A 23,444-nucleotide genomic window follows, 5' to 3' on the forward strand; every position below is an offset into this window, starting at 1 on the left:
AGCAGGCTGGTGCATGCAGCACGCGTCTCCTCCTCCCATCTACTGCAGAGTGCCAAAAGAAACGTGTCTCGGGAATTATTTCGGAGAGGGTATGTCTGTCTCCCAGCGCTGCCGTACGTTAGAGCCGTCTGCAACGCCGCCCGCCGGTTACCGGCAGCGAGGAGCGGCTGGGGCTGCCGCGCAGGGAAGCGCCAGAAGAAAAGGAATTCGCCTCGCATGCTTGGCTCTTCCCTGGGCTGCCAAGCCACAGGCGGCGGCGACCGTCGCTCCGGTGACAGCCCGGATAACGAGGGAACGGGACCGGCCATTCCCAGATCGCATCCTGCCCCGTGACGCGCGACGCCATCCGCAGCGGCCGGCGTTCGGAGCTGCGCGACGCCCTCGTCGCAGCTCGGTGCCGCGCAGCGCGAGCCCGGGCGATCCGTCCCTGGTGGCTCCGCGTGCCGCTCCCGGGGCTCCAGCTGTGCCGAGGGAAGTGCTGATAGGATCCGGTCGCGGCTCCAGCGCTTGGCAGAGCCGGATTGCGAGCGGGGATGGGGGGGGCTACGTGGAGGGGCAGGAGCCGGACGAGGGGCGTTAGGAATTGCTTTAATTCCGCTTTCTTCTCCGGTGCTGCAGGAAGCTCGGAAGCGTCCCGTCGCTCTGCACAGTGTCTCGGAGCCCCGAGAGCGTTCGGGGGCGAGCAGGCGGCGTGTCCGTGCCGTCCCGCGCGAACCCCTCGCCCGGGCGGCTCGGTGCGGCTGTGCCCCCCTTCCTGGGGCTTCTTTGGAGATGCTCCCTGAAAATCAGGCCCTTCGGAAGCAGCTTGACGTCGAGCACCCGAAGCTGCTAATCGCTGCTGAAAGCCCAGGCTCGCTGTGCCAGCTGGCGGGGGAACAACCTCGCTCCCCTCGTTCGCTGTCATTCCTCCTCGTAAATAATAATTATTGCGGCGCGAGGCGCTCTGCTCTTGGCTTCGCTCACCGCCTCAACCTTGACTGCGGCAGCCGGGAACGCCCTGGAGCGCCTGGTGTGGAGCAAAACAGCCAAAAGCGGCTCGCCGGCCGGCTGCGCCGCACAGGCTTCGTGTCGGTGTCTGTTTTAAGTGAGCGGAAACCCGGCAAAGAGCCGGCGAGGTTCCTGTTAGTGGGACGGGGCTGCATTTCGCGCACGCCTTTGCTAAGCCCCTTTTTGACGTTTTCCTCCCCGCGTCCTCGGTGGAGCCCCCGGCTGCTGCCGGCGCGCCGCGAGGAGCCGTGCGTGGGGTCCTGCCCTCCGGCTCCACCCGTCCGCGCGCGCGGCTCCCGGCGCTCGCTCCGCCTGTCCCGCCGAGCCGGCGGCCGCTCGCTTCCCCCCCCGTGTCCCGCTGCCAGCAGCTTGCGTTTCACGGATCCGCACCGCTGCGCTTGTCCGGGTCCAAAAATGAACGAGCCGGTGTTGAGCCCCGCTAACGTTGTAATGAGCTTTTTAAGGAAGTTTATCTCTTCTGCAATGTGAAACAGAAGCACTCGTGATACCAGTTCATTTATTTCTTCCCCGATTCCTTTATCTCTCCCGGCCGCCTGCGTCACCGGGGAACATTACCCTGACTTACTGCTAGTTGTTCGCAGCCACTGACAATTATGGGGGGGGGGGGCGCGATTTTGAGAAGCACCTCATTTCGCAGTACGTGATTAATGACGGAAATTTTCTTTCCCATTTGCCAGTTTGTTAGATACCTGTTGCAGACGCAGCGATTCCCAGGAGGCGACATGTTCACTACATGTGTCATCTCGGGGAAAGCAAGGCATCCTTCTGCTAAGGAAAAGCCAACAAAACAACCCTAAATGGGGCTATAAGTTTTCTCTGTGTTGCTTCTCTCCGACACCCTTTTCTGATCGTTCTGGGCTTGTGAGCAGTGCATAAGAAGTCGTGGCGCTGTGAGCTTTCCCAAAGGGAAATATGAGGCTATGTCCATCTTAAGCATCCCTGTGCCTGCAATTAATCCGCTGAGTGCCTGGTGCTGCGGCGGCGGCGGTGGCAGCTGCGAGCAGGGAGGTTAGCGGGGCAGGGTTGTGCACTACGTGTCTCTGCATCGGCGTCGTTCCTTGTGGCTGCAGAACGGGAAGGTGCCGCAGTGCCTGGCGGGGTGGCCCCCGTCCTGCCCCCGTAGACGCGTGTTCAGCCCCCGCGCGGCAGCACTGCTCGGATCTAGGGCCGGGTTTCGCTCGCAGGCCTGGGGCAGCTCCCCAGGTCTCGGCGCTGCGCAACGAGCCCGCAGGTGCGCGGTGCCCGTGGGAGCGCGGCTACGGACGGCGGCGGTCCCTTTTCTGGGCGCCACATGGGGTCCAGCGCCGCCCCGGCCGAGCTCTGTACGTGCACCACCAGCCCTGAACCATGAGGAGTGTTTTGCAAACGTCGCCTTGGGGCTGGAGCCCCCGAGCCGAGAGCAGGCGGGAGCCCTGCGGTGCACGCTGTCCACCCAGCTCGCGGCGGCCGAGAAAGGCAGCAGCGGTGGGTCCGGCCGTCTGTCAGGCTGGGCGGCCGGGACAGTGAGCCGGGTGCAATGGCAGTTGCATGGCACTGATTGCACAGCACCAGTTGCACAGCGCCAATTGCACGGCACCAATCGCACAGCACCAATTGCACCTTGCACTGCAAGGCCTTGGCTGCGTGGCTCCCGCAGCAGCAGCAGCACTGCCGCGCGCTAGATGGGCTCCAGGATGCTGGCGCGGTGCCGGCGGCTCTTTCCAAGGGAAGCGGCTCTTGGCAGCGTCTCGGCCTTGGCAGGCTGCAGCAGCAGAAGCAAAGGCATTGAAATGCTTCTGTTGATCTGGCACAGGCAGCGCTGGGACATCAACAGACGATAATTTGCTGGGAAAAAGGAAAATGACAATACTCTCCATCAAAATTATTATAGCACTGTCCCTTAGAGTCAGCAGCCTGAGAGCTGTGATGGAGTTTGGCTTCTTTTCCCCCTAACAAGGGGAGCTTTAATGCCACTTAGCGCAGTTTTGGCCACAGGGCAGCGGAGTGCAGAGCTACCCAACACGCAGACGGTTCGTGCTGATCACACTGAAGTACGTGTCATTCCTAAAACTGCGTTGCCGGACCGGGGGCTGGGGCTGGGTCGGCATCAGGAGCCCTCTGTGCTCCGGCTGTGTCTGCAGAGACGCACGTTTGAACGAGCTTGTCAAGTGAAATTTTCTGTCTGGTTAAAAATGGATTTTCTAGCTTCTTGCTCACATGTAAACATTTTTAGTGGTCCCCAGCCAAAGCAGGAACAGTGAAAGCAAACATCAGGCTGAGCCGACTCAACCCCTTTAGGGAAATCATTGGCCGCAGAAGAAGCAAAAATGCACGATGGCTTCAGAAGACATCCATTAAACTGTGTGCTGAAGTGATTCATAGTGCTGGTAGTTAGAGTTTAATTAGATCTTAATCACGTAATTTTATCTTTGTTTTAGAAATTAGAGCTTAATGAGTGCATTGCTCTCATAACAGCGCCGTGACTAAATGCAGCAATATCACAGGGCAGCGCTGCAGCGGGCAGAGGTGGGGCAGGGACTGTGCGCAGGGCGCAGGTCGTTATTTCTTAAATAAAGGAATATATTCAAAAAAACTCCAAATGCAGCAGGACCCGCCAGTGCTCGGGGAAGGCAGGGGAGTTTAGCAGGTGCTGAGGAGGAAATAAGAAGGGGGGGCAGGTGCCAAATCCCTGCTTCTGAGGGCAGGAGATGCCCTTTGCCGCGGGCCGGCGCCCCTCAGGAGCAGGCTCCCACACGGCACCGCCCGCCCTGCACGGGGCCGCTTGCCCCGGCATCGGCTGCTTTTGCACGGCCGACGCTCGGTGCGACGTCCCGGACGCCGCCCGGGCGAGCGCTCTCAGCCCGCCACGGTTTGGTTTCCGCTACTTCCCGCGCTCAGCTCCCAGCTCCTGCCTTCGCTCCAAGCTTCAGCTCCTCCGGGGGCCCTGGATGGACAGGCCCTTCCCGCGTGGCACGAGGGCCGGCCTGGCTCCGTGCTCAGCCCCAGCCTGCAGGAGTCAGGAGCAGGGCCAGAGCATCCCATGGGAGCTGGGAGTGGGGCTGGACCATCTCGCGGGAGCTGGCAGCGGGGCTGGAGCATCCTGCAGGAGCTGGCAGCGGGGCCAGAGCATCCCATGGGAGCTGAGAGTGGGGCTGGACCATCCCGCGGGAGCTGGCAGTGGGGCTGGAGCATCCTGCAGGAGCTGGCAGCGGGGCCAGAGCATCCCGTGGGAGCTGGCAGCAGGGCCAGAGCATCCTGCGGGAGCCAGGAGTGGGGCTGGACCATCCTGTGGGAGCCGGCAGCGGGGCCGGAGCATCCTGCAGCCCCGGACGGTCCCACGGCCCCGGGTTCACGCCGTCGCCGCTGTGACTCTGCCCGGGCCGTGGCCGCAGGTGCAGCGCTGGTGCAGGGCTCGCCAGGTCCTGCCGTGCCAGGGGGCGGCGCGGGAGCTGCCGTGTCCCGTAGCCGTGATTGCGCAGCAGCGGCACTCCGGAGCTGGAGCGCTCCGCGCTGTCCTTGAACCCCGCGCACCCTTGCTGCCGCGGCGGCGGCGCCCTTCCTGCCTTCCCTGCCCTGTTTGCTATGCACACGAGCCGCTCGGACTCGTTGCTGTGGCAGATGACGGGTCCCCGGTGACAGTGCGTATGCGGATAATTGCCAGCAGCCCCTCTAATAGGAACGCGCTCAGCTGAATCCATTCCGGCGCTGGGTAAATATTTATGCCCGAGCGTCCTCACCGCTAGCCGGCAGAACGTGCACGAGCTCGTGCACTGCGTCCCCCCCGCAGCCTTCCCACGCGGACCGGCCCGTGGCCGCAGCGCGCACCTGGGAGCGGAGCCGGTGGGGTTTCTGCAAAGCAAACAACCGTACGGAAGATCTAAGCATTGCAAGAGCTTGATTAATTTATGTGCTGTAGCACGGCGGCTCACATAAAAGAAAAGATGATAGGTTTATTTTTGCAACAGGAGCCTGAGCTCCAGAGTGCACGGGTCCCCGGTGGGGCTGGGGTGGCGATGGGGCGGCCGTGGGGCTGCTGCCGTGGGGCCGCCGTGGACACCCTGCGCTCCTCACGGCCGGCTGCTCCCAGGGCCCTTCACTTGCATTTCCAGTCCCAGCTGCGGCCACAAGCACGGAGCCAGCAGCAGAAGTGCGTCATACTAATTAATAAAAGGTTAATCAAATTTTCCGGGCGCTCGCGGCGCTGTGATCCTGCCTTGGTCCGCGGGTTGAACGATGCTTCGTCTGCAGCTGAAAACGCTCGGGCTGGGTTTAACGCGTGGGTAGCGCTGGGCGGCGGCGTGCCATGGCCGAGCCGGAGCAATCCCCACGGAGCGGCTGGGCAAAGCGGGCTGCTGAGGCGGCACAGCAACCACGCTCCCCGCTCTCGCGCGCGCTCCGTCCGCACGCCGGCTCCTCTCCGGTGATGCAGCGGCATCGGGCATCGCGGCCGGGGAGTGTCGTGGCCGGGGTGCTCCCATGTGCAGGGTAAGCGGGGGCTGGGATCTCCGTCTGCGGACCACTCACGTCGTATTCATTGTGTTTAAGTATTTATGAGCTGATGCATATTAACCAGCTGCTCTCGGGGGTTCAGGCTCGAGCGAACCAACCAAAACACGGTGCACGCGACGGCGGTGTGCACGGCCCAGGGCCGCTGGGACGCACGACCTGCTGAGGTGTCGCATAATTCACGGCCGGTGCCAGGCTCCGCTCTCAAAGTGCCGGCAGAGCATTTATTGACGCACGCGTACGGCGGCTACCGGCCCCGGAGGGGGTGCCCGGCCCGGCTGCATTGCAGCTGCAAGGGCAGCGCTATTTCACTGCGCGCTGAACTTTACTTCTGACATCCTATTACGGCAGCCTAATCCCTCCTCGACGTGCAAGCCGGATTCAGCACTTTGAACTTGGCGTGCACATTAATCAAGTCAGCGAAAGGTCTACCGTGTCATCCTGTCTTTGGACATTTTCGTCAAGTCTTTAAAGCATACTGTAGCAAAGCTGGCTGTCACCCTTATCAAAGGAACGGCTGGCTGACACTGCCTGCCTTCCTGGCCCGGCAAAATTATGCAGTGGCCATTGCAATTTACACGCTAGCTTATAAAGTTCGCACTTGAAGAAGGCGTTCTCTCCGAACTATTATAGCCATTTAATGGCATGGAAGCTGCTCAGGACTGCAGCTGTGTAATGCGGGAAATACCTTTTGCAAAGCCGATTACCTCTGATTGCACCGCGCGTCTCGCTCCTGCCTGGTCCTGCCCCGAGTGTTTGTGCGCGGGAGCAGGTCACTGCTGGCTGCAGGGACGGAGGTGGTGCCAGCACAGCCCAGCGCAACAGCAGCCGGGGCCGTTGCAGGCTCTCGGGTCACCTCACCTCCAACACGTGCCAGCTTGCAAATCCCATGCGCGTTGTACCGGGGCTTTTGCGACAGCGACACCCTATCCTCCTGCGCGCTGGCGCGGTGGCAGCGGGGAGCTCCGTACCCGCACACGTCACGGCTCATCCCCGCCGGATGCTTTGCTGGGCCACGTCCAATGCGCCCAGCTGTGCATCCCGCTCCCGCGGCACGCGGCCGGCTCCCACGCTGGCCGGCTCCCGTGCCCCTCTTGGCATCCCCTGCCCAGCTCTGCTCCGCGCCGCTAACAAGCCTTCCCACCATGGCTTTCCTGAATGCCAACGGTCTGCGCTAATGCTTTCTGAGCCGTGTTTTAGGAGCCCCTAACGTGATAAGCATTTTCAGCTTTGCAGCCCTTCCCCAGCCGTTGTTTGCCTGCCCTTTGGAAAGCTAATACTTGATTTAAGCACACTTCTGCTCCCTCCATTTGTAAGGACAAATGTAAAGTAATTGTTTGATACTGCTGCATTTTCCTCAGCCTCCAGCTCTGATTTGCTGCTAATACAGTGCTGTCGGGGGGATCAGCCTAGCCCAGCACCTCCTGCCTCCTTGGAGGGGATTGGAAATGGCTTTTCTGCTACGAGTCCGGGATTTGTGAGTCTCACTGTGAATGCTTTTCGCTTTTAAAGGAAAAATCGTACAAGAAAATATCCCATCCTCCTGCAGACTGCTCCTAATCCCTTGCTTCCCCCTCCGCCTGCCCGCAGCTCCCTCTGGGCACTCGCTCCCGGCTCTGGGTCTCCCGCAGCCACGGGATGCTGCTGGCACAGGGACGCTACTGAACCACGTGCAGAGAGGGCTCTATTAGGTGCCCATTAATTACTCCAATTTTAGAGCTCTCTGGACAGTGATCAGTGCCAGTGAGGTCTCCCAGCTGCTCCGTGGGTTGTGCCGTGGCTCCGCACGTCCGCCTCCTCTGGCGCGGCTGTTCCGAGGCCGCTGCCGTGGCCAGCGCGGCTGCGCCGGGGCTCCGGGGTGTCCGCTCCAGTCCTGCCGCATGGCGCCCACGGCACCGAGCGGCTGCTCCAGGCTGGGGTCGGGCCGGAGCCCTGTGCCACCGCGCACGTGCCTGGTGCAGCCGGAAAGCACAGGTTTTGGACTGGAAACCGGCCGCTCCGGGGCTGTGCTCCGCTGGCGGAGCCGGGCTGCAAAATGGCACTTGGATGCAGTTGTGCGGCCGCGGGAGGGTCTGGCAGCACGGCCTCACGCGGAGATTTAGATGCTGGCAGTGAAGTGCAACCTTTGACAGAAATGCCTGGGATTTACTACGAAAATCAATAGATGACTCAAGCAGTCCAGCACTCAGAAAAGCAAATAGCAGCACTCCAGCAGGAGCTGGCACTGGCGTTCCCGAGCAGCGCCTGCCGGCTGGCTCGCAAAGCAGACTGCTGCCGGACAGGACGGGACGGGACGGGACGGGACGGGACAGGACGGGACGGGGCTGCGCGGGTGCGAAGCAGGGGCCGGAGCGCTGGGTGCCCCAGGTCTCCGCTGCCAGGCAGGACACGGAGCTGGGAGCAATCCCAGCCCCGGCTGCTCCAGCTGAGAGGCTGCTGCCGAAGACCGGAGGCGCCGGGGCGTGCAGAGGAACGCGCGGGGCAGCAGCCGCCGGCCGGGAGCGAGGGGCTGACCGGCCCCGCGAGGGACGCCTCTGGCCTCGGGGCAGGATGGCCCAGTGCGGCGGGAAGCAGCGGTGGGGCTGCGTGCGAGGATGCATCCGCGGACAGCAGGGCCGCGCCGTGCATTGGCCGGCAGCGGTGGCAGCGGCGGCGCCCAGCCCAGGCCCGGCCCCAGCACTCGGTGTCACGAGCAGGCCGGGTCTCCTGCCGGGCGCGCGCACCCCTGAGCGATGCCGTCACCCTCTCGAAGGCAGGGCACTGCACTCCTCCGTCCATCCGCAGGTCCGGCAGCGTCCCCGTGGTGTCCCCGGCCTGCCAGCGCCGCGGTGGCTTGCACAAGCGGCAGTCACTTTTCTTACCCCAAGGGCTCGCGTGCTGCACAAGGAAGCTAGTGCCACTAAAGTACCCGTAACAGCAGGACTCTGTGCTTTATTCACAGGACAAAATATCGTTACAACATTTTTCGAAGACAATTTTTCTCAAGCAGATACATCTCGCCGTCCTCAGGGCTGCACGCAGCACCGTGGCGCTGCCCGCTCCCGCCGTGCCGGGGACGCTCCGGCCGGGCTGCGCGGAGGAGGGATGTGCCTGGGTGCAGCCCGTGCACAGGTGCACGACGTCTGCACGGCAGGACCATCGCGCCCCAGCCCCGCTCCCTGCCAGAGCACAAGCCGGAGCCCCTGGAGCGAGCCCCGGCGCCGCTGCCCGTGGGGCTGGCACCGATCCCTCGCTGGCCGGGGCCGGCACGCCGCGTCTTCCCGGCTCGGCTCGCCCTGCGGGGTCCCGGCCTCCCGGGGGCCGGGGAGGCTCGCTCCCAGCTACAGCTGGCAGTTCCCGGGAGGACCGGGCAGTCCCGGCCCCGGCCCCGGCCCCGGCCACCGCGTGGAAGACCGCAGAGTGCTCACATCACCGCGGCTCCGCTCCCCGATGCTTATTCCCACCTGAAGTCCTGCCCAACTGTTTCATAGAATTTAATATTATAAGGTCTATAAAAGTCCCGGAGCTGCTCTATCACCTCCGGGTCTATCTGCACGTGAGTCCTCCCTTTGGACTTGCCCAGGCAGCGGGGCAAGCTGCTGCTCTCCGTTTTCTTCAGGCAAGGAAACCCTTTAGTCTTGTTGAAGTAGAAGTGCTTGTCCGTGATAACCCGCTTGATGCCCAGGAAGTCCTGGACTTTGCCCATCTCCCCGGCGGGGTCCGTGATCAGCTTCTCCCCGCTGACGAAGTGGATCTGGGAGAGGGGGAAGTACTGGAGCCAGCTCTGCAGGTGCACGGCGTACATCCCGATGCGGATGGCGTTCCAGGACGTGTCCACCAGCCCCAGGCTGCGGTTGCGGAAGGAGAGCCCCTCGAAGGTGGGGATGTCCGGCTTCTTGGAGAGCGTCTGCGTGTAGTCCGAGATGGCCCGGGTGACGGGGTTCCTCACCACCACGATCAGCTTGGTGTCCCGGGACATGTTGAAGATCCGCCGTGGGGCCTCCTTGGTGACGAAGTAGCTGGGGGTCTTCTCCACCGTGATCTGGCTGTCGAGCGTTCGCGGCATCAGGCTCCTGCAAGCGAGGAAGAGGAGGGTGAGGAAGGCGCGGGGGCCCCGCAGAGCGCCCACCCGCCCGCGCGGTGCGCGGCACGCGGCACGACCCGGCTGGGCTCCCGGGGCCGGGCACCAAGGGCCGACGCTGAGGGGTGGCCGGGCTGCTCTGGCTCTGTCAGTGTAAATCCACGAGCGATTTAAGGAAGAGCGGGTGGGTTCAGCCTGCGAAGCCGAGTGGCTCCCTGCCCTCCGCCCTGCTCGCCGCATGGATGCGTTAGGCAGGAGACGGCCTCCGCTGGAGCCTCCGCTCGGTCCTGCCTCCCCTAGTGCTGCAGCAGCCGCCGTTTGCAGGAGAAACCGCAGCGGCTCCTTCCGCAGTCACTGCGCTCCGGCCCCGGCACGGCCTGGGAGCAGAGGGGCCGTGCTGGGATGCACACATGCCCCGGAGCGGCACTGCCCCCGGAAAAAGGCTGGATTGCCCGTTCCTCCAGGGGCTCGCAGGGGCCGGGGTGCCTCTGGCCCACGGGTTTGGGAAGCAGAGGGAGGAGGGGGGGGGCAGCGTTCCGGGACGGGGTCCCGCACGGACCCCGCTGTTTCCATGAGCCCGAGTTGGCACAGGGAGCCGGACCGTGCGCGCCAGGCTGCACCACTGGGAAGCGAGTGGGACCCGACCGGGTGGAAACCCTGCAGCCCAGCTTAGCGCTAATTAAATCATTGGCTTCGACATGCGAACATCCAACCCAAATAAAAACTAATGGGACGGAAAGATTTATAAATTGGCCTTGTACTACTGGAGTAAACTACTCGATGCGTCGCAGGCGGATCTGCTGCGCCGTGGGCGGCTGGCGTGAGCGGGGCCGGAGCGCCGGCGCCCTGCCGAGCAGACCGGGCTTCCGCGAGAGCGGGGACGTGCGGGCTGCTCCCGCTCCGCAGCGCCGCGGGGACGGCACGCAGCCCTCCGGCCCCAGCCCTTCCGTGGAGCGGCGCAGGCCGAGCCAGCACCTGATATTTCAATTACGTTTATCGCTCGAAAGCATCTGTTACTTTTTCCACTTTGCAGTGAAAGTTGGTGGCTCGTATTCATAAACTCGCCGATTTGAATTTAATTGTGCGGTGGAACACAAGCTATAAAGCACAATCGGGAGCTGCCTGGGGAGAGTTTTATGGAGAGCGGCGAAATGTGCCTCCAGGAATGTTTTGTTTAAAATAGAATCCATATGTTTAATGCAAGGAGCCTGCACGTGCCCGGCATCGGCGATGCCGTGCCCTGCAGGAGCGCCCGGCGATCCCGGCGGCTGCCAAGCGCCGCAGCAGCGTGGGCCCTTCCCGGGAGCGAGGGGACCGGCCGGCCGGAGACGCAGCCGAGGAGCCGCTGCCAGGGCTGAGCCTGACGCCGGGACCGGCTTCCCCGCGCGCCCTCCGGCAGCGCCCCGCTGGGGTGGCACAGGGCTGAAGAGCCTCGTGCCGCCGGGATCGCCGTCCAGGAGCAAAGTCAGCCTTGAATTAATCATCTCCGTTACGGCCTTCCTGCAAATTCTGCGTGTGATGGAGGACCACGGGTGAACGCTTTCAGCCTGTCCTGGCAGGGCTGAGTCCTCTCTGCAATGGAAGGGGGCTGACGAAGAGCTGGTGTAGGAGTCATTTTAATAGACTAGCTCTATTGATGTCTGGTCTAACCCAACGAAGCCTTGGGATAGAAGCAGTCAGAGAAAGCAAACATCAGCAGCCCTGTCTGCAGCAATTCAGCTGGAGAGAGCAACACACTGATTTATTCATGGGATAAACTGTGCAAAAACTTCACGGCCACGCCGCCTTGCTGGTGTGCTGGAACAAGGGGGTTTCTGAGAGCGGCATCACAGTCTGGTGACCAAAACCAGAAACCTTCAAGGATGAATCCTTCAGCCCACGGAAACAACAGCAGTCTGTCCAGGGTCCCTAAAACAAGACCTGCAGCCACTGGCTTTGGGGCTTGGTCTGTAGGGGGGAACCTGATGAAGGAACCTACCGAAAGGAGATACGGCAGTGGCCTACAAAACCATGTGTGATGTGGAGCAAGAGGGTAGCAACAGAGCGATAGACTGCTCACCGTCCCCACAAGTAAAGAAAGCAGGGGCTTCACAGGAAGGTGGCAAGAACCAGGTTCACAACCAGCAATGGGAGGTGGTTCTCCATGAAAGTGCTGCAGACCTGTGAGGTGGGGTCAAGAAGATAACGTGTTCAGGAGGAGACTGGATAAATAACGGGAAGAGATCCATGGAGAGTTACTAAACATGACCAGAGTCTGGAAATCCCGAGCGGAAACAGTCCCTCAAGCTCCAGGCTGAGCTAGTGTCTGTATTTGTCCTAGGCACCTACTTATGGCCACGAGAGCTCGGGTCGGGACAGGGTGCCAACCCGTGCCATCCTCAGGGAGCGCAGCAGAACCCGGGCCGGGGCAGGACTGCGCTTGCCCTGATGGGTCCCCTCCCCTGCGGCACGCCGTTTCACCTGCTCTGCAAAATTTCCCCCCAAAGAAGTAACTCCAAAATGAGTTTGCATTACCGAACCACATACCGGAGCCGGTGCCTCGGTGGCCACGGAGCCCGGGCTGGCTCCGAGGCGACGCGAGGAGGCGTGCAGCCCCTTGCACCAGCCCTGTGCCGGCCGGCGCTGCACCAGCAGTGCTTTCGGGACGCGTCGGGGTGCACGGGCTCCCGAGGGGACGCCGGTGCAGCGCCGCCGTGCTCGGTGCCCCGCGCGGCCGCCGCGGCTCCTCGCCCCGGGACGGGGTCGCGTCGCCCTCCTGCAGGATTTCTGCCGCCCCACGCGATCTGCATTCGCGCTCATTTGAACGAGAACAAACTAATTAGCATAAATTAATAGGGCTGCTTTACAGAGGTACCCGAATGCCGACGTGGCTTAATTGGCCTTTCCCACTGCTCTGCTTCAAACCCCATAAATCCTGATTTTGATTCCCAATGTTTAATGACTGTCAGGAAATGCTAATTTAGTCCCCGGCACCACTGCTGCTATCTCCATATCACAAACAAGTTCCATCATAAATCAGCGCAGGGCAGCTTTATAAGCGATTCACTATTACAATATATTGGTGGAGAATCATAAAACTGCTGTTTCATTAATGGCTCATCTTCAGGCTTGTTAGAGTTTCATTACGTGAGCTATTAGGTCTATGTATTTAAAAAATGAAATTACAGGTTCTAATCAATTATGAAAAACACAGAATCACTGCATAATAAATTACCGAAATGAGATAAGTTTTTTTTTTTTTTTAAATGGACTCCCAGTGTTTGCTGCTCCTGAACAACAGAGACTGCTGAGACAACAAAACACAACCCGAATAGATAAATAAATCACCAGTGAAACCATGCAAGGGGGAGAAATGTCATCCAGACATTCATCTTTATGTTAACGGCGGGATCCCCAGAGCTGCAAGAGCTGGGAAATGCATTGCAAACTTAATTACAGTTGACTTTAAAATGATATTTTTTGGACTTCTGCATTCACAAAGTTATTTGCATACAAATAGCATGTCACATAGTTTTAAGTCTAGGACTCGCGTGTTTAGGGTTGAAGGCTTTCAGCACCCTGCTCACTGCGCGGCGTGCCGAGGGCTCCAGGAAGACCTATTTTCGGTGGGTCGGGGCTCTTTTCCGGTCGTGCGCTGCTTTGCCGAGAAACCCCGGCGGGTTTTGGCAGAGGGTCCCGGCTCACACGAACCGAGCCGCTCACAGGTGTCAGCGCTAACGCCGGGACGGGGATGTACCGATGGCAAGGGATCCCGGAGCACGCAGCTGGCGCGTGGGTTCCCACGACCTCGCCGGCAGCCGCCAGCCTCGGGCACCCTCGGTTGCTCCCGAGCCCCGGCAGGTCCCAGGACCGTGTTGGGGGCTTTGCGCCCCACCAAAGGAAGCAGCGGGCTCACGAAACGCGACCCGGCAAGCAAGGAGCCCCCGTGCCGACGGAGCCAGTGGCTTTGCAGCCGCCTCCGGAGGGCCAGCGCAGGCTGCCTTCCCCTGCTCCAGCTGTCGCTCCGTGGGCTGCGAGACACCACGGAAAACACGCTGGAGTTGTTTCCATCCAGCAGTGCGCGCAAGCCATCCGCGCTCCGTCCTGGTTCAGCAAATCTGCGATGCAGCAGAAACGGAGGAGGGTGAAAAAGCTGAGGCAGAGTGAAGACCAGGGCAGCTCTGCACGGAAATCAGCAGGGACGCAGCGGAGCAAACGCCATGCGGCTTTGCAAACGCGGTGGGCGCAGCGCAGCCACCACCGTTTCACGCCGAGCCGCAGCTCGGGCGGCTAATGCTCCCTTGCACCCTGGAGACGTCGCGGTTGCATTCGAGCACGTTACGGGAGCAAGGGAATGAACCCGCCCAGGTCGGCTGGGGAAGCACTGGCAGGCTGGGAGCACCGGGCTGCAGTCCCCGGCTGGGCTGTGCCCCACGCCCGTGGCCGTCCCGCTGCCGAGGGACTGCACTGCTCAGCAGCACCTGCACCCTGAGTGAGTGATTTTCTGCTGCTCTGCCTGTGGGCACCCTGCGGCCCCTGCAACGCTCCCACATTAGAGAAACATAGGCTCCCCTGCTGGCTGTGTGGCTTTGATGTCGAACGTGCGTGAAACGCTCTCCCAGGAATAAATTTGTGCAAAAATTCATCAGACGATTGAGACATTGCAGATAAGCTGGTGCGGGGGGGGGGGGGGGGCGCAGGTTCGATAATCCCATCACAGCGCTGTGCTCACCGCCGTGCTTGCACGGCCCGCAGGCGTGCGGGGACGGCGCCCGGGTAAATATTTGCCTGTTGCAGCTCATTGTATGCAGAGGATTTGGCGGCTCATGCACGGCGCTCCGCAGGGGCTACAGCCTGAAGTGTGTGTAATCCTGCGCTGCAGCCACTTGTCGGCATAAAAACAAACTGTTTAATTTGGCAAAAAAATCCCAAGTGCTGGCTCCCGTGGCGAGGGCTGGGCTTTCTCCCTCGTGCAGCTGATGCTGCCGTCTTGGTACCAGCGGCAGCACGCGGGGCTGGGCAGCCGGGGCAGCCGGGGAAATCCGTCCAGCAGCACCAGGCACCAGCCCGCCGCTCCTCGGCGCCGCGTCCCACCCGCCTCTCCAGTGCCTCCGTGCCAGGGCGGCCACGAGCGCTGCTCCCGCGGCAGCTGGAGGGCCAGGATGACCGCAAAGAGTCCCTGGAGCGCGGACCTACGGGCAGAGCCGGCAGCAGCCGAGCCTGCGCCCGGAGGCGGCGGGAAGGAGGGAGGAGCGCCGGCCCGTTGCAGGCACCGCACACGCAGGGCAGGGCGAGGTGCGGGGGAAAAACCGGAGCAGGAGCATCGCAGCCAACACGACCGCAGTGTGTGAGCCTGCCGTGCCCATCGTGCCCGCCGTGCCCACCGTATGCAGCCTGCAGCACCCGGCTGCTGGCAGCACTACACAAACGGGCATCAGCTGAAAGCTTGAGCAAAACCCGATGAAAACCTGCAAAACTGGGTCAAGCATACGAGAGGCTGAGGCGCGAGGAAGATAAAACGGCGCTGCAAAACGACATTGCTGCCAGCTTTTAGGACACTGCAACCCGCCAGCTGATGAGCAAATAGCAGGGGCTGACGGAGCTGCAGGCCCCTCGGAGGCGCTGGCAGGGCACGCAGCAACGCTCCCCCGGCCCCAGGCTGCTCGCTGAGCCGCCGTCGCGGATCTCCCCTGGAAGAGCAGGGATGACAGCACGCACGTAACGGGGAGCAGGGGAAGAGCCAGTGCTGGGAGCAGGGCTTCCTGCGCTCGCATTAGTGGAGCAAGCCGGGGACAGCTGCATCCTCCCAAAGCCCTGCATTTCAGAGCCTCGGATCGCAGGTTTCTCCCCATGGGGAAAAGCTCTAAGTAAGTACGGGGCTATGACCCGGCACGTCCGGGAGAAGCCTGGCCCAGACCCGCCGCCCAGCTCTCGCTGCTGTCTGAGAGCATCAGGGCTCTGCACCGAGTCCTGAGTTTTAATGATGGATTGACTCCCATTAATAAATGTTTATGTTCAAAGAATTTAGACCAGTGCTCACAGGCGGATAATGAGGGACATTTCAATGCATACCAGCAGTGTGAACACAGTAATTAACTTTGTTGCTGATTCATTTTTAATCATTTAAATGCTCCGGAGATTTGCAGTGTCCTTTAAGTCAACAAAATCTTTTCCAAAGGGCAGACCACCGATGTCCTTCAGCAGCACAACCGACGCATAATTCCCGTCTTCCTGAATAGCTGGGCACCACTGAGCGTCCAGCGAAAGGAACCGGCAGTGCCAAGAGGAGTCCGGCCAGGAGCGGGGCGGAAGGGAGCCGGCAAGCAGCCAGTGCAGGCAGGGGCTGGCGGCCGGCGGCGCTGGGGCGGGAACCTGGCCTGGCGATGGCGTGCGGGGCCACCGAAGGGCTAGGGTCTCCCCCTCTCCGACTTCCAAGGCAGCAGTTTTCTTAGGTGAAACTTTAAAAATTAGTATTCATTAAAAATCACATAATACGCCACAGCTGCTGCAATTATTCCCTAATTAAAAGCTCATTCCAGAGATAAGTTGTGTGCTTGGTGATGTTCCCGTCTCAGGAGTGTGCAAAGGGACGGGGCGACGTGCCGCCGTCAGGAACGAACTGCCCTGACCCGGCGGCCGGGCCCCGAAGACCCGGGCGTCGCGGGGGCCAGCGCCGGCGAGGGGCGATGCCTCATGGTGCTCATGGCCACGTGAGGTTAAGAGCCGGGTTTCATGCCGTCGAAGCAAAGGTTAGGAAAGTTGCAGTGTTTATAAACAAGGTCATGGAAGAGGAAGCAAGAGCACGCACCATTAACGCTGAGGACGTGGCACCCACGCAGCTCCGCCGCCCTGCGTTTCTCCCAGCGCCTTTGCTGGGGAAGTTCTCCCACGCTCTGGTTGCTCCCGAGGACCCGAGCTCGGGGCACCACCTCGGCCAGACCATGCCAGGGCTCTCCTCCCCGAAGAGCTGCCGGCCGGACCGGCGCCCACGGGCACGCGCAGCCGAGGCAGGCACCGGGGAAGACGCCGGCCTGCAGGGCAGCTCCTCAAACGAAAGCAGCCTCTGCCGGCGGTTTCCCACCCTCTCCTCAGGGACAGGACACTCTCTGAAGTCAAGGAAACTTCAAAGCATCCTTGAAGCTTGCTGCCTTCCTCTCTTCTTACTAATTAGCTTTAGCAAAATGCCCTGCCAGTCAAGCCCACAAAACGGTGAGCACGTCGCCGGGCAGAACCTAATGGGCTCCCGGTTGTGAGCGAGCCAAGCTGGCCATTAGCGGAGAGCAATTAGCGAGGCAGCGTGCAGGCGCTGCGGGTTGCACCCCCCCCTCCGCGCACACAGACCCGAGCGGCCGGGCGACGATGCTGCGTGGCGGCGGCGGTGGCTGCTCGCCCTCGGGCGCCCAGCTGCAGCACCTCGCTCGCACCCGGCAGCGCTCGCAGCCCTGCGGAGGCCCGGCAGCACCCGGGCACCGAGGGCGCGCGGGGCAGAGGCGGAGGCGGATGCAGAGCCCGGCTGGGTGCCACACTGCCCCCAGGGCCCCGTCACAGCGGCTTGCTGTGCGGGAAAGCCTGGGCTCAGCCGCCCGGGAACGGCTGGCGCTGGGCTCAGCCAGCACCGGGGCAGGAGGCACGTGGCCGGAGGCACGCTGGAGCCCAGGCAGGGCTATGCGCTGTGGCAGTGCGGAGCCCGCCTGGGCACAGCGTGGGAATCCCGCTGGCGTCGGGATGCTCCGGCCACGCTCTCTTTAGAGCGGGTCAGTGTTTGGTAAGCGACACCAAAATGGGACCCAAAATACACCCCCATTCCCCCGTTTGCTGCATGGACTCAGCCCTAGCCGCCCTGAGGCAATGGTGGCCGGGCTGGTTTCCCCTCCGATGCCTTCAGCCCCTCCAGAGGAATTTTACTCCGTCCTAAACATGCAACCTGCCTCCTAGGGGTGCAGCAGTGCCGGTCTTGCAGAAGCCAGGCTGGGTCTGCAGCCCAACCTGCTAGGAAAGCTCCTCTCCGTGAATATAATGCATCTCCCAGGATTACACAGAGGAAATCCTGGAGAGGAAAACTGCACCCCAAGATGCTGTAATTAGAATCACTGCTCAAAGTTAACTGCAAATTAAGACGCCGTCTTCCCTGTGTTCTGGAAAACACTGAAGGTTATTGGCACACTCTACCTGCAGCAGGAAAAGCTCTGTGTTGAACATTTAGTCCAGGATTGGTAATGAATCAATATTCCCCAGTAGCTGGCTGTTTGGTTTCAGTTGTCTTAAAACAGATCTTGCTAAAAATACCTTTCCTGTAGTGTATCTCTAGCTAATGAGGTGGATTAGAGAGGATGACGGGAATTGGAAGAGGCATGGGTGTCTTTGGTCTGAAATCATTAGGCAGGCAGCTCCCGGGCTGCGTGGTCTTGCTGGGGCATGGGAGAGGCGGCGGGGTCTGGCGCACCGTCCACTTCGGTGTGCACGGTCTCCCGAAACAAGGGGAGCAACGGCTCTAGGGGCGATGGCAGGAGGCAGGACAGGAGGCACCAGGAAAACGGCTGGTGTTAACAAGCAAGAGGTCTGGAGACAGCAAGGACGGGAGGATCAGGAGATACCACCCTCCTCGGCTTCCCACACCTCCCTTCTGAGCAAATGCAAAAGAAAAGGACTCAATGTTTCCTGAGCATCCCGGGGGCTCAGCTCGGGCTGCTCTCGCCCCTTCCCCTCTGCTCCGTGCTGGGACGTTGCACAGGAAGGCCTGCGCCTTGCTTGCAGCCCCGTCCCAGGCGAGGAGCCTTGCCCGGCCAGGGCAGGAAGGGCCGAGCTTGCTAACCGCGTCTGCTCTGCCCGTCCGCGGGCTGCAGCCACCCGTGGGACGCTGCTCGCCGGCTTCCCTGGGCTCCTGGAGGAGGGGCCGGCGCTAATCACGCTGGGGGTTAGACCTGCTCCATATTTAATTGCTCCACTTGCAAGCAGTAAAATCAATTCCACATTTCATACATTAGTGGCCTCTGTGCTTAAGTTCTGGCACATTTGTGAGATTAAGAAAAAAAGTAATAAAACCAGGGAAGTGTCATTTAATTGTTTTATCTGAGCTAATTTGGAGGCTTCGCTGATCAGGCGTGATCTCTCCATCGATCCGGACGCAGCGCCAGGCCCCGGGCAGTGCGCTCCTCGCCCGACCGCGCTTGCAGTGCCCACCGGCCGGGCCGGCACGGCACTGCCTCGCTCTGCGGCTGCGGCCAGGGCGAGCGGTGCCCGGGCACCCATGGGGGCTGCAGCCCTCCCGGTCCCGGGAGCCGCTTCCCCTCCAAGGAGCCTGGGCTGAGCCGCATCCTGGCTGCCCGCAGGCTGTGCAGCTCCTACCAGCACCTTCCCTGCAGCTCCGGATGCCCCTTCCCGCCCGGCGCTGCCATTCCTGCCTGCGTCGGAGCTGTTCCCAGCCCGGCTGCTCTTAGGCAATGCCAGATGGGCAGGAGAGCGTCTGGCATCCAGGGGAGGGGGACAGACCTGCAGGGGGGCGAGCGCAGGCGAGGGACACCGCTGCAGCTCCCCTCCAAACCGTGCAGGAACTGGGCATGGTACACGACCGCCTTGGACCAGGGAAAGGGCCTCAGAGAGCGTCCCCTGCGCCTGTCCTGCTTGTGGACGCCAGGAGCAGGGCAGCCTGGCGGCACCGCCAGGGCCACAGACGGGGCCCGGGCTCCTGCCGCCTGCTCTTTGTGCCGAGGGACACCGAGCTCCCGCAGCATCCGGGGGGGAGGGCTCCTCAGACGGTCTCAGACTTCGAGGAGATGCATCCCAACCGTGACTTCTCTCAGCCTGTGCTCCACAGTCTCAGCTACGGTTGTAAAAGAAGCAGAGCATCTCCGGCTGTAGGGTCTGTAAATGCGACCCGACCGCAACGCATGGCAGCGGCACCTGCCCGAGGCCGCAGGCAGCCCTCGCCGCGCCGTGGCGCCAGCCTGCCGCCCGGGGACACGGACACCATGAGCGCCAGCCCGGCCCCCAGTTGCCGGGTGCTGCTCAGAGCAGGTCTGACCTGCTCACGGTCAGAAACCAGCATCTTTGTGCCACTGCATGACGCGTGTCTCCCCGAGCCGGGGACAAACCCAGGGACCCCAGCAGAGCTGCGTGTGGCCTGACGGGCACCACGTCTTGCTGCCTCCTGACCCATTTGGCATCCGACCAGCACTGCCCCGCTCTCAAACGGGAGACGGTCCCACCAGGAAACCACTGCTGAGACGGTGGGGCAAGGGAGGAGAGCGGAGCTCGGTACACGGGGCCCCGCGGCTGCCTCCCACCTGCCCACCCGCTGGCAGGGTGCTCCGGACACACCGGCAAGCAGCGGGTGCCCTCGCCGCCAGCGCGAGCAGGTGTCTGCCCAGCTGCACGGACCATGGGGACATGCCGGGGCTGTGGGGCCACTGGCGCGGGGTACGAGTCCCTGGGCTCCTCTGATCTGCACACACACACAGGCTGCGCTTACTGCCGCGCCGCAAGCACCGCTGAACTGAACAAGAAAGCCTGTACTGAAATTAAAATCTCGCCATCTCCTGCTGGAGATGCACTCTCTGCTCTCTGCAAATTATTAGAGATCTCAGATACACTTGCACTTATTTGAGTTCAGACAGACAAGACAGGAGGATAGGAACTGTCCCTTTCACAAAATTAGATAAAACCTGATGGCAAAGGGCTATGAAGCAAACGGAGTGGGGCTGCAAGAGCAGGGAGACTAATAGTGCAATCCTGTGGGCTAATAATTCACAAGCGTTTTGGAGGTTCCTTCACATTGACAAGTGTCTCTCCAAACAGGAAGGGAAACCTGTTCTTGTCCTGGCTCCAGCCCCAGGTTCCCAGTAGGGATTGGGGTCGTTTCCACATGCAGTAACAGACTCATTTATTTGGGCTCCAGCAGCCATATTCCCACGGCTAGAAGGAAGGGAAATCACATGGGGCTGGGACACGGGGCTGCCTCTTCTCCCTGAGCCAGCACTAGACTTCTACTCCTAGATCCTGCTTAGCACTTTCTTAAGGAGGAGGAAAAACTCCCCAAAAGAAGTCAAGCAACAGACTCCATCGCGAGCACAGAACAAATCCGCTTGTGCGAAACACCCACGGCTGCTCCCGCTCCGCCGATTCCACGGATGCACTAGCGTTAGACAGACTTGGACAATATCCTGCCATAGGGATGTGCGTGAGACACCACATCCCCTTGCCCGTGACTGAGATCCCCCGGAGCCGCCAGCTGTTCCGCACAGACTGCGCAGGGAGAGGAGAGGCGAGGACGGGGTAGACGGTGCGGGGCAAGCTGAGGGAAGCGCCCGCGAGGGAGAGGAGCTGGGCAGTGCCGCCAGAGCGGGCGGCGATGGCCCGCAGGGTGGGAGCCGCGCCGGGGGCGAGGCGCCGTGCTGGGCTCACCTGTACCACTCGAGGCCGCGGTCGTAGTTCCTGTCGAAGAAGTGGGGCTCGGTGCCCAGGGCGCGCACGTCGGGGTGCACGCGGATGAACTCCAGCACGGCGCGCGTGCCGCCCTTCTTGACGCCCACCACGATGGCCTGCGGCAGCCGCTTGGCCCCGGGCCGCGGCGGCGGCGGCGGCGGCGGCCCCGGCGCCGGGGCGGCGGCGGCGGGCGGCGGCGGCGGCGGCGGCGGCGGGCGGCGGCCGGGCGCGGCGCTGCCCGGGGGCTCGGCGGGCGCCCGCCCGCACGACCGCGACTTCTGCAGAAGTTTCTTGGCGGCGGCGGCGCTGCGGGCGGGCGCGCAGCGGGCGCGGGGGGCGGCGGGGCCGCCGCAGCAGCAGAGCAGGCTGTAGCAGAGGTAGGAGCAGGACAGCGACAGCGTGAAGAGGAAGAGGAACCGCCGCGCCAGCCGCCGGGACGGAGCCAGGGCCCGGCCGCTCGGCGCCCTATGCGCCATGGCTCCATGGGGCCGCGCCGCCGGGCATGGCGCGGCCCGGCGCGGCGCGGCCCGGCGCGGCTCAGCGCGGCGGCTGCCCCGGGGGCCGCGGCCGCTCCCGGCGCCGCCGCTCCTGCATGTCCCGCGGCTACGCGGCGGCGCGGCCGGGGCGCCCCGGGTGGACGCGCCCGCGGCCCCTGCGCGCCCGCAGCCCCGGCGCCGCGGCTCCCATCTCCGGCGGGCGGGCGGGCGCTGCGCTCCGGACGGCGGCGGCTCCGCGCCTCCGCGGGAAGTGCCGGGGCAGAGGCGGCTGCGCTGCTATTTAAGGGGCCGCCTGACGTCAGCTCCTCCCGGAGCCCCCGCGATCCGCACGGCAGCCGCAGCCTCCCCGGGCCGGGCCGCTCCCGGGCTGCCCGCCCCGCCGGAGCGGTCCCTGCCCGGGGCCCGAGCGGTCCCTGCCCGGGGCTCGGAGCGGTCCCCAGGGCCAGAGCGGTCCCCGGGGCTCGGAGCGAGCCTTGCACGGGGCCGGAGCTGTCCCTGCCCGGGGCTGGAGCGGTCCCCGGGACCGGAGCTGTCCCTGTCCGGGGCCGGAGCGGACGAGGGGCTCGGAGCGATTCCCGCGGCTCAGAGAGGTCCCCGGGGCCGGAGCGAGCTTTGCATGGGGGCCAGAGCAGTCCCCGGGGCCGGAGCGGTCCCTGCCCGGGGCCGGAGCAATCCCTGGGACCGGAGCGGGCGAGGGGCTCGGAGCGGTCCCCGGGGCCGGAGCTGTCCCTGCCCGGGGCCGGAGCAGGCGAGGGGCAGCGTGGCTGCGGGCCGGTGCCGGCAGCGCTCCCACACCCGGGCGTCCCCTGCGAGCCTGGGCCCCGTCGATGGCGGCTGCAGCCGGACCGGGGGCTCCGGGCGCTGTCGTGGCCCTGCCCTTGGCAGAGGGGAGGCTGGTGGCTGCCCAGCTCCAGGACAAGCCCTGTCCTCCTGCCTGCTGGCTGTCGCGACTCAAACGCATCTGCTGGCAGAACCGTGCGGAGGTGGAGACAGTCCACTGCCCCGTACCTGGCCCTGCAGGTAACTCTGAATCCACACTGAGTCCCAAACTACCCACAGCGGCTGCGGGGGTCCTTGGGGACCAGCTGGATCTGCCCACGGCAGCCTGCATCAGGCCAGGGCTGACCGGCTGTGCAGGCGCCAGTCGGTGCGGAGAGGTGTCTCCTGCCGCACACAGACCCCCCAGGCCAGGAACGCAAACTGGCTGGGGCGCTGGGCTGTCTGCCCTCGGCGCACCGGGATGAGAGGAGTCACTGTTTTGGTGGTCAGAAAGACAGGGTTCAGAGCTTGGGAGAGCAAGGCACAGGCAAAGCTGGCAGCAGGCTAGGTAAGTGTTAGCAGCATGGCAGCGTGTCCATCCAGTTCGCAAGGATCCTTCATCCTGGGTGGTGGAGCTGCCTGTCCCTGTCCCGTGCTGCCTCCCGGCAGCTGCTGAGGGAGGGGACACGGAGCGAGGATGGGCCGCCCTGTACAACCACGGCAATTTCTGTCCTCAGCAGGTGCAGAAAGAGCAGCCATAGGATGGAGGGATGCTGCTGCAATACACTATAAATAACAAGGAAAGGCTTGAAAAAATTGCAAAAATTAAATATATCTGCCGGTTTGGGGATGCTCAGCCTCACCTGTATGTTTTGTGATGCCTGAAAAGCAGGTTGACCCAGGAAAAGCACAAGGGTGTTGCAGGATATGGGTGCATGCTGTGTTGCTTCATCCTCATTCCTCTGGCACCCTCCACTTGACACTGCTTCCCTCCTTCTTGCGCTCTTCCAGCCCAGGCTTCTGCTTGGTTTGCTCCTGCTAAAGCCAAAGGACTGTGTGCAGCACCACTTAAACCTTAATAGTTATTGTCTCTGCTCTCTCAGCACAGAAAGCTTGTTCAGCTGCAGAAAACTACTTGCCTTGTTACTTGAGAAGAAGGATGATAATAGGGTGAGACAGGCAAAAAGTGCCAGCCCAACACAAGCAAGGATGCTGCAAACTCCCTGGCAGCCAGT

At 62.6% G+C, this 23,444-nt stretch overlaps 1 protein-coding gene across 1 annotated transcript; it reads right to left on the bottom strand.

Moving 5' to 3' along the window:
* Positions 1-8,393: 8,393 nt before the first annotated feature.
* HS3ST2 (heparan sulfate-glucosamine 3-sulfotransferase 2) lies at positions 8,394-21,448 on the bottom strand. The gene is made up of 2 exons (XM_013946396.2): positions 20,933-21,448; positions 8,394-9,545 (listed from the first exon to the last, which is right to left on the bottom strand). The coding sequence occupies exons 1-2, from the start codon at positions 21,427-21,429 to the stop codon at positions 8,927-8,929; spliced, it is 1,116 nt and encodes a 371-aa protein (XP_013801850.2). The 5' UTR covers positions 21,430-21,448; the 3' UTR covers positions 8,394-8,926.
* Positions 21,449-23,444: the final 1,996 nt, after the last annotated feature.

This window comes from Apteryx mantelli, chromosome 16 (assembly GCF_036417845.1).
Source record: "Apteryx mantelli isolate bAptMan1 chromosome 16, bAptMan1.hap1, whole genome shotgun sequence".
Lineage (NCBI taxonomy): Eukaryota > Metazoa > Chordata > Aves > Apterygiformes > Apterygidae > Apteryx > Apteryx mantelli.

Bases quoted from the DNA above. Each gene is read 5' to 3' on its own strand.
- HS3ST2 (XM_013946396.2), bottom strand. From the start codon at position 21,429: ATGGCGCATAGGGCGCCGAGCGGCCGGGCCCTGGCTCCGTCCCGGCGG. The intron at 9,546-20,932 runs GTGAGCCCAGCA...CCTCGCTTGCAG, and splicing joins CGCGGCCTCGAGTGGTACAG to GAGCCTGATGCCGCGAACGC.